This window comes from Dendrobates tinctorius, unplaced genomic scaffold, assembly GCF_039654945.1.
Source record: "Dendrobates tinctorius isolate UK_male_01 unplaced genomic scaffold, ASM3965494v1 ptg000129l, whole genome shotgun sequence".
Lineage (NCBI taxonomy): Eukaryota > Metazoa > Chordata > Amphibia > Anura > Dendrobatidae > Dendrobates > Dendrobates tinctorius.
This window is the reverse complement of record NW_027361797.1, coordinates 38,294,007-38,304,433: the sequence shown is the minus strand read 5'-3', so window position 1 is coordinate 38,304,433 and position 10,427 is coordinate 38,294,007. Positions and strand designations below refer to the sequence as shown.

Below are 10,427 nucleotides of genomic sequence, written 5' to 3'. Positions count from 1 at the left end.
ACAGCCATGATACGGCATGCGCCCTTGTTGGGACCCTGACCTAATACGATACCTCTCCCAGACTAAACGCTTACAACTTGCCTTATCCGTGCTCATTTATAATACTAGGCAGGCACCCCAACTCACTGACTCTAGATTGGCTGAAGAAAGTCATCCTGATTATGTAGAGATCAAGAGATTCATATACAGAAACCTGTAAACCTTTGGATCCTTAGACACAGGACTCTTAAATTCTAAAGTGTCAGGACCTGACGGAGGACACAGTCTTCACGACGGCTACCGGAGGTTAGAAAGCTACAGCAGTCATGATACAAGCTGCATGCACCCAGATAACGCCGGGGCTCTGAGGTCTCCAGGCTTTGAGTTTGCAGCAGACGTTTCTTACCGATAATAAATTAGGAAGTTGCAGATGACACATATTTATAAATATCAGTCTCTTCTAACCAAAAGATTACAAAGTTCAAACATATAGATTTCCTTTTTTAAAGTACCGAGAACGATCAGCGTCCGCAAAGTCTGCTCTGACAAACCCCGTAACCTCAAGATAATGACTAAACAGGGTGGCAAAGGTAGCAGATAAGGAAGGCACTTCATAAGTGACATCACCGACGTTTCCATCAGATTACTGACAAAGCAACAAACAGATGAAATCCCAAACGTATATGGTTCCTACTATGGGTTTGGTATAATGTGATTGGCACTCTATACAATTTATGGGTCATTTTTTGTAGCGGATATTACTGTGCCGGTGCTTTGTGGCTTCTCTTACTGTGCTGGTGCTTTGTGGCTTCTCTTACTGTGCTGGTGCTTTGTGGCTTCTCTTACTGTGCTGGTGCTTTGTGGCTTTTATTACTGTGCCGGTGCTTTGTGGCTTTTATTACTGTGCCGGTGCTTTGTGGCTTCTCTTACTGTGCTGGTGCTTTGTGGCTTCTCTTACTGTGCTGGTGCTTTGTGGCTTCTCTTACTGTGCTGGTGCTTTGTGGCTTCTCTTACTGTGCTGGTGCTTTGTGGCTTCTCTTACTGTGCTGGTGCTTTGTGGCTTCTCTTACTGTGCTGGTGCTTTGTGGCTTCTCTTACTGTGCTGGTGCTTTGTGGCTTTTATTACTGTGCCGGTGCTTTGTGGCTTCTCTTACTGTGCTGGTGCTTTGTGGCTTCTCTTACTGTGCTGGTGCTTTGTGGCTTTTATTACTGTGTCGGTGCTTTGTGGCTTCTCTTACTGTGCTGGTGCTTTGTGGCTTCTCTTACTGCATGGGCACCTATGGGGAATATAACAGTAAATAAGGGGACACTAAAGCCCCAAATGTGTACAGGTTGGCTAAGAGAACTACTATTTGCTCCATGATAGTGAGATTTAGCCACGGCTTCATTGTTTCAGTAAAATAACTTCCTGTGGGTAGGTATTAGCGCTCCCACAGTCTAGTGCCCACATCCCCTCTACCTTCACACTGGTGATAGACAACGCTGGCTTGGATGTATCAGAATTAAGGTCGGCAGGGACATGCAAAACTAGTGGTCGAACTTTGGTCCCCGGTAGATTGGCGTGGCAGTGCACATGCTAAACTTGTGCTTCAGTCTCTCTATATGGAGCTGTCATGGAGATACAGCCCAATAACAGATGTCTCAGTAGCAAAAGTATGTGAACCTCTGCTTTCAATATTGGGTGTGACCCCCTTGTGCAGCAATAAGTTTATCTAACCATTTCCAGTAATTGTTGATTAGACCTGCACATCAGCTTGGAGGAATTTTAGCCTGTTTGTCCCTACAAAACAGCTTCAGCTCCATTATGTTGGTGGGTTTTCTCCCAGGAACTGCTCGCTACAGGCCCTTCCACAACATTTCTATAGGTTTAAGGTCTATGAATTGGCCATTCCAAAACGAACCTTATTGTTTTGTAGGATGACTGGGTCTTTGTCTTTGTCAGTGACCCACATTTTCTTAAAGAGGTTTCCACTACTTTTACATTGATGACCCTACCCGGCGGCAGCTGATCGGTCGGGTGCCGAACCCCTGCCAATCTGATATTGATGACCTATCCTAAGGATAAGTCATCAATGGAAAAGCAGTAGACAACCTCTAAGATTCAGCTCATGGACAGATGTCCTGATGATTTCTTTTAGAATTTGCTGGTATAATTCAGAATTCATTGTTCCATCCTAGCCCAGATTACCCAAAACAAGCCCAAACCATGATACTACCGAAATGGTGTCTCACAGATCATAGGAGGTTTTTTATGCTGTAAGGTTATTCCTTCTCCAAAAATAAAACGCTTCTCATTTAAACCAAAGAGCTCTACTTGTTCTTTAGCTCATCTGTCCACAAAACCCTATCAATAGCCTTTTGGCTTGTCCAAGTGATCTTTTAGCAATCTGCAGACGGGACAGTAATGTTATTCTTGGAGAGCAATGACTTTCCTTTTCCAAACCTATGTACACCATTGTTGCGCAGTGTCCTTCTGACACTAAAGTGACAGAGTCCTTTAGTTGATTAGAGGTTACCTTGGGTTCCTTTGTGACACTGCAGACTATCATGCCCTTGTTCTTGGAGGGATCTTTGTTGGCCTATCACATTTGGGGAGAGTAATAATGTTTGTGAATTTCCTCCTTTTCTACACAGTCTGTGATTGTGAATTGGTGGATTCCAAACTTTTTAGAGATGGTTTTGAGCATGAATAACTCTCATGCTGAAGTTCTAGATGTGATACATAAATATTATATGGAAAATGAAGCAATAACTACAACTCTTGTTTGATTGGGCTCTCTTAATCTACTTTTATGACTTGTGTGAAAAAGTTACACAGTTTTAAGATAAACGTATGAAGAAACATGGAAGGGTTCACAAACTTTAAAAAAAAAAAAAATATATATATATATATTTTATATTCCAAAAATACATTTAGCATAAAAACTTAATTTAAGCAATGGCTCTTTCAAGGGAACGTGTTATCAGAAAATTACTTTGACCCTGCAAAAACAGCTGACAATGATAGATAAGAGATCTACCTGTAGTTTCTAGCCAAGAGCCCCTATTTAACTTTTTACATTGTAACACTTAAATACAAAAATATGATTTAAACAGCAAGTCATTTTATGATGACCGCTTATTGTCTTTAATAGATTTTCAATTTTACTTGCAATAAACCTGTTAGTACCGTAATTAGCAGCAGTTTCCACCAGAGGGCAGTACAGTAATCAAGACACTGGCAGTTATTACCAGTTCTAACCACTAGATGGCAGTAAAGTATTTCCATTAGTGAAGTCTGCTATGAACTGGTTATAAAAGATCCCCATCTGATCCCATAAAACTGACTTTTGGGAGTGCATCTAATGGAAAGGTAAACTGTGCCCATTTAGATTACCTCATCTGTGTGCATATGGAAAACTGTATAATCTGCTCTGTTTGTTATTTTACAAGTATAAAAGCTTGTGAGAACCACTTCTCTTCTCGCACTACTGATTGGCAGCTGTCTATGTGCAGTCAGTCAGTTGTCTGGTGCAGTGATAGACAGGCCTCATGAATCTCGAGGTCGACAAAGCAGGAGTTTGTCACTGAGAAGACTAGCAGAGCTGCAGCTTAAATGTTTATATCAAAACTACAGCAAGAAGCCCAATCAGTGACCCAGCACTGGAATCAGGGTATCTGACTTTACGCTGCTCACTGATGGGGGAAATAAAAACCTGGTAACAGATTCTCTTCATAGGTTTTAGCTTTTACACGTTTGCTGACCTGCAGCTCAGTGGTTGTACATGAATGGTCACATATGGATCCGAGGGGGCTCTTTCATGAGTGCACTAATATGGTAGTGTTCTGAACTGCCCCCTTTGTCGGTCAGCAGTGGGGGCCCAGGATTTAAGCCTATGTATCCCTAAACCAGGACTATATTAACACTGCTTCCCTTTTTGGACTGAGGAGGAGCTGCTGCCAACGCCTGCCCAGATCAGAAGAGGGGAGGAGCTCCTGCCAACGTTCGCCCAGATCAGAAGAAGGGAGGAGCTCCTGCCAACGCCCACCCAGATCAGAAGAGGGGAGGAGCTCCTGCCAACGCCCGCCCAGATCAGAGGAGAGAAGCTGCTGCCAACGCCTGCCCAGCTCAGAGGAGAGAATCTGCTGCCAACGCCTGCCCAGCTCAGAGGAGGGGAGGAGCTGCTGCCAACACCTGCCCAGCTCAGAGGAGAGGAGAAGCTTCTGCCAACGCCTGCCCAGCTCAGAGGAGGGGAGGAGCTGCTGCCAACGCCTGCCCAGCTCAGAGGAGGGGAGGAGCTGTTGCCAACGCCTGCCAACTCAGAGTAGGGGAGGAGCTGCTGCCAATGCCTGCCCAGCTCAGAGGACGGGAGAAGCACTGGCCCGAGGCAAGTTCTGGCTCCATTGCTGTGGGACAGCATATTAAATGAAAGAAAGAAAAAAAAAAGTACCATAAGGTTTTAAAATATTTTATTCTGAGATCTCAGCAGCATAGGAAATGTTTATAGAAGAGCATTCACAGTGTATGTACATGAGCACTTATATCAGACAACGCTCAACATCATCAATTCACAAAGTAATGTGCAAAAGTGTGAAATGAATACAGCATAAAGCGGGGAGTGAGGGGCCACGTACGGAGCAGCCCCTCATACATTCACTGATCGTGATTGGTACGGGACAGATTGCAGATATACGGGCAGCTCCGGGTCATTCTGGAGAAACCAGAATAAGACTTATTTCTTTAAAACAGGTTGCCCAGTACATTTATAGTGATAGCCACTGTTTACGACAGGTCCTCAATATCAAGCAATAGCCGGGTGCGACGCCCAACACCCTGCCGATCGGCTGTTCCCGATGCTGGCGGATGTGATCGGTTGCAGGGCTGTATAGTGGCCGCGTGCTGCACATCCGTCCCCTATTCACACTAATGGGAGTGGATTTGCAGTTCCCCGCTGTGGCAGATGACAGCGCTCTGCTATTCCACTCCACAACTGACATCTTGACACCGCCGCCAACGCAGGAAATAGCTGATCGGCAAGGATGGGGGCATCACACCTCCACTGATCTGACACTGATGACCTGTCCTCCAATAGGTAGCACAAGGAGAAACATTCCCCCTCCATAGACCCTGTAGAGGTTTAGCTTTGCCATAGCTGGAGAGCGACAGTTCAGAGACCTCCGATGCAGACCCTCTACTTAAAGAGCATAAGAAAGTGAAGAATGAGGAATACTCTGACACTTCAGCATCAGAGTCTCATAGAAATGAATAGGAATTGATCATTTTTGATAACTTTTTAAAAGGGGTATTCTCAAGTTTGGAAGTTTTCCCTTCTCCACCGGGTACTCCCCGATAGCTGGGGGTCTGACCGCTGGTATCCCCACTGATTCCAAGACCTGAATAGAGAGGAGGTCGATCGCACGCACTACCACTCCATTCAACTTAATGGGACGCTGGAGACTGACGGTCTTCAGCATTCCTGTAAAAATCGGGACGTTATCCCATATCCCATGGATGAGGTCTAATTTCCAAACTTAATGTCCCTTTATGCAAAGACAAAAGGCGATAAATGTTTATCCCAGAGTCTGAATACGAAGACTGGGGATTTACCTGCGCAACACGGCCGACGTACAAAAGCAATCAATCATCGTGGCCGTCTAAGATACCGACATCTTCAGGTATTACATATATTGTTCCTAGCTCCTGTGGTTGAAGTATAGCGAGGAGCAGCCATATGTGAGGACTCGTAGCCCACCGCGGTCAGTGACCACTTTTCAACCAGGGCAGATTATACGCAAGTGTTATACAAAGTAAAAATCAGCCAGCGTGGATCTAGGGTGGCACTAACGATATTTAATAAGTATTCTGGCCTTCTGATGGATCTCATTTTAGAGGACGGTCTGGAAGGGCGGCTAAAAGAAGCATCTCTTGTACTGGAGGACCGGTCACATCAGTGCGTTACATGCACAGACTATAGGAAAAATAAATATCTTTGTACCTTTTTAGCCAGTAGATAGAAAATTAAAATTTTAGCGTTCCCAGTTTTTGTTACCATCTTTCCAGTTAGCCATTAAAATGTATTAACCACTGAGGACTCTCAAATTGTATTATTTATCTATTAATTCAATGTGAAACTGTAATACATCATTTCTCCAGCGGGGGAGCTGCAGAAGAATAACGCTTCTATAGATTACACATGGTCAATGGGAATCCCAACAGATGAGCGCTCTGATAAGATTATAGGCGTCGATTCTTAAAAATGGGACAAATCAATAAAAAAAAGGAAATATCACCACCATGTACTTACGTACAATACAGGAATAGGAATAAGAACAGATGGTATCGCCAATAGTACTAAATAGGAAATATTCAGATCTTTAGCAATGTGGTTCCCTCCATACGCCAGGAAATATATATTGTAGAAATCTCTCCAAACAGAGGCCCTCAAGCGCTTATGGAACTACAACTCCCAGAATATCCAGACAGCCTTGCTACAAATTGAAGTTTCATAAAAAAACAGCTACATCCATATGTTTTATTTGCACTTCTATCTATATCTCATTTCTGTGTGAGGGCTCATGCAGACGTCCATGGAGCTCAGTCCAATCACAGACTGGCCGTGGGGTCTCCAGAGCATGACTGCTTTATAGAAATGCAAGAAGCCACCATGTTCCGGTTGGGAGACCTGCAGCCGGTGCGTGCATGGTGGTCTGAGATCGATGCACCTCTGCCTGATGAGCACTTTGAGCCCTAGGAGTATTAGTACTGGCTTTGCAGCCAACACAGGGCATATGACACGGTTAGACCTTCTACACCCCTTTTATGATATCATCTCTAGGTACACGATGGCGCTGCAATGCTCTGTATGAATAGGAAGGTGAAAGAACTTACAGGACTACAAGACAGACTGGACCAGCGGTGGCCGCAGCATCCAGAGGTGACCATGCTATGGAGATGGAGCAAGTTTAGAAATAGCGAAAACCTCCCTTTAAATTGACCATCAATATTACCTACGAGTGTCCACAACTCATGAAACACCTCGAGTGCTGTCATTTTTAATGAAAAGATGAAAAGCTGATTTCTACGCTAAGCTGAGCTGACAGTAGCCAATGTTGAGGACTCTGCTCACGTAGGACCATGGAAGGAGACCTCAATTGGCGAGACCCCCAAATCTCCATCAGGGTCCTGACTTTTGTCCGATATAGCGTCAGTAAAGCCTATTGAACGTTGGACATGCTCATGCTGCACAATATGTCGTAATTTATAACGTATGGTAACTCGGGTGCCTTGGAGGAGGATCTTGTGGTCCGAGGCTACAGGGGCTGCTTAAATCTAGTCACGGGGCTGGAGTCCAGTATAAATCTGACTTACTGCATCTCGAAGTATCCCTTTATTACTGCATCCCTGATATAGCGCAAAAGGTGCTGTAACAAGACTTGTGCTGTCGTTCTCCAAACACAGACGGACAAAATGCTAAGGGCCCCAGCACCTTGTGGACACCTGCTTGTATACGTTATTAGACACGTCTGCTGCACATCCACATAGACTATTACAGGTACACACACAACAAACCGCTGGGCAGACATGGACCGCACACACCGCCGTCTCCTATTTTTCCCCTAATATATTTTGTGTTTACAAAGATCACAGCTTACTGTAGTCAGTGAATGAGTCCACGGTCCTATATATTCAGGGACGGCAAACCTAAACAGACCTCGTCCTTCTCTCATCTAAATTACAATGCCAAACTGAAACCCCTGATGAAGCGCATTGTGCGAAACACACAACTGGATGTCTATCTTGACTTACGCCCTTACCTCTGGTTGGTATTGTTATATCTGACTCTGCACTAGATATGTATATGGTTTCACTATATATGTGCCTTTATTAGTATGGCTGCCACCACAGACTATTAGATCTATATACTTACTATTTATTCTATATGGATTATATGTCGTGTTTTTATTTTTTTTTCTATATGCTTTTCTTACTGTATACTATTAAAGCTTGTTGTGGTGTTTTATGGCTATATTTGATCACAGTCATGCTTTCGTCAGTGGGCTGTTTCGTGTTTGCATGAGACCCTGTATAGGATTGTTTTTTCATAGACTTCATTGGTGTTATTATTGAAGCAAACTGTGAAAGAATTGTCCTACTGCTGCCAAGAGCGAATACAAATGTGCCCAATTCTTGGCCGTCAGAAGAACGAGGTCTGTATGTGTTTTCAGCTTCGGTTTGTACAAAAGAATCGTTCACTGACAGCAAGCAGAGATCTGAAGACAAAGCACAAAAGGGGGTTGTATGACGCTACATTTTTATAGTGCATTCACTTAATTTGGTTAAAATAAATTCCCTTTAAAAAAAGGATAAAATATGAGACCAGACTGTTCCAAGAAAATATTAAACTCACTTGTCCAAAGAAACACAAAGCATTGTGCAAAAAGCAACCTCACTTGACTTGTTTCATGCCTCCAGGATCACCTCCCTGCTGCGGCGACTCCGTCCTGCAGTAAAGGGAACGTTCCTGTGTTATTAATATTCATGTGAACACGGCTTCACTTGTCCCCCTCCGAATCCAGAGGTGAGAAGGTGCAACACAGCAATGGCTTAGACCTTATTTGTCCGTAAAGTCTGCGGTGTAGTCTGACAGAGGCCGCAGCCACCTCGCTCCTGACACAGGCTCCTGAGAGCGCTCAGTACAATGTCCGGCATGTGGTCGGTGATCATCCTCGGGCTGATGTATATGCTGCTGAATGAAGTCTCTTTTGACCACCGTGCATTGTATTTCACATCCGAGAAGCAGAGCCTGTAAAAGAAACACAAAAGGGGTCAGATGTGCTTACCCCAAATCAAGGGCTGGGCAGTACTGCAAGTATACGGTCCGACACACAGTATATACACGGGCCGCCAAGCATCTTATTACATTTAGGTGGTTGGCATTTCCTTTTATAAGGATGCCTTAGCTTTATCGAGATCATACAACTACAGATTTTCCTTCTTTAATTCCGGCAATCACTTGATCGCCGGCTTCCAGGAAGCTGTAGAAGGTACTTGGTCTTGTGCCAAGTCTGAAAGTTATCCACAATCCAATGAATAGCGAACAACGTTCATTGGGGGTCCGAACGTGGCGCTTATAAGAGCCCTGTGCGCATGCAGCAGTGGTCGAGCATGCTCCATTCATTCTTAGTGGGACTGCCGCAGCAAGTCTACAGCAGCGTTAGGCAGGGCTGTGGAGTCGGTAAGCCAAACCTGCGACTCCGACTCCTCAATTTCCCTTATACCGACTCCACGACTCCGATTCCGACTCCCACATATATTGCTTATATTTAAGTGAAAAATTTATTGTAGTACAATGTGAACATCAGACATTTAATCATTTTTCTGATCCAATAATCAAGATATTTAGATTAGAACAGAATATCTATTTATTGGAATACAACTTTAGAACACAAAAAACTGTAATAAACTGTAAATATGTAATACACTATGTAATATCGATTACATATATAAAGTACAGACCAAAAGTTTGGACACACCTTCTCATTCAAAGAGTTTTCTTGTATTTCATGACAATGAAAATTGTAGATTCATTCTGAAGGCATCAAAACAATGAATTAACACATGTGGAATTATATAATTAACAAAAAAGTGTGAAACAACTGAAAATAAGTCTTATATTCTAGGTTCTTCAAAGAAGCCACCTTTTGCTTTGATTACTACTTTGCACACTCTTGGCATTCTCTTGATGAGCTTCAAGAGGTAGTCACCGGAAATGGTTTTCCAACAGTCTTGAAGGAGTTCCCAGAGAGGCTTAGCACTTGTTGGCCTTTTTGCCTTCACTCTGCGGTCCAGCTCACCCCAAACCATGTCGATAGGGTTCAGGTCTGGTGACTGAGAAGGCCAGGTCATCTGGCGTAGCACCCCATCACTCTCCTGCTTGGTCAAATAGCCCTTACACAGCCTGGAGGTGTGTTTGGGGTCATTTTCCTGTTGAAAAATAAATGATGGTCCAACTAAACACAAACCGGATGGAATAGTATGCCGCTGCAAGATGCTGTGGTAGCCATGCTGGTTCAGTATGCCTGCAATTTTGAATAAATCCCCAACAGTGTCACCAGCAAAGCACCCCCACACCATCACACCTCCTCCTCCATGCTTCATGGTGGGAACCAGGCATGTAGAGTCCATCCGTTCACCTTTTCTGCGTCGCACAAAGACACGGTGGATGGAACCAAAGATCTCAAATTTGGACTCATCAGAGCAAAGCACAGATTTCCACTGGTCTAATGTCCATTCCTTGTGTTCTTTAGCCCAAACAAGTCTCTTCTGCTTGTTGCCTGTCCTTAGCAGTGGTTTCCTAGCAGCTATTTTACCATGAAGGCCTGCTGCACAAAATCTCCTCTTAACAGTTGTTGTAGAGATGTGTCTGCTGCTAGAACTCTGTTGTGTGGCATTGACCTAGTCTCTAATC

The 10,427-nt window shown here is 44.0% G+C and overlaps 1 protein-coding gene across 1 annotated transcript in view; it reads right to left on the bottom strand.

Annotated features, from left to right (window-relative positions):
- Positions 1–4,411: 4,411 nt before the first annotated feature.
- The window catches only part of DAGLB (diacylglycerol lipase beta), a 39,761-nt gene continuing 33,745 nt past the window's right edge, over positions 4,412–10,427 (bottom strand). Inside the window, exon 15 of the mRNA XM_073543007.1 lies at positions 4,412–8,762. Coding sequence (XP_073399108.1) covers positions 8,564–8,762 — 199 coding nt within the window. The 3' untranslated portion in view covers positions 4,412–8,563. The remainder of the gene's footprint in view (positions 8,763–10,427) is intronic.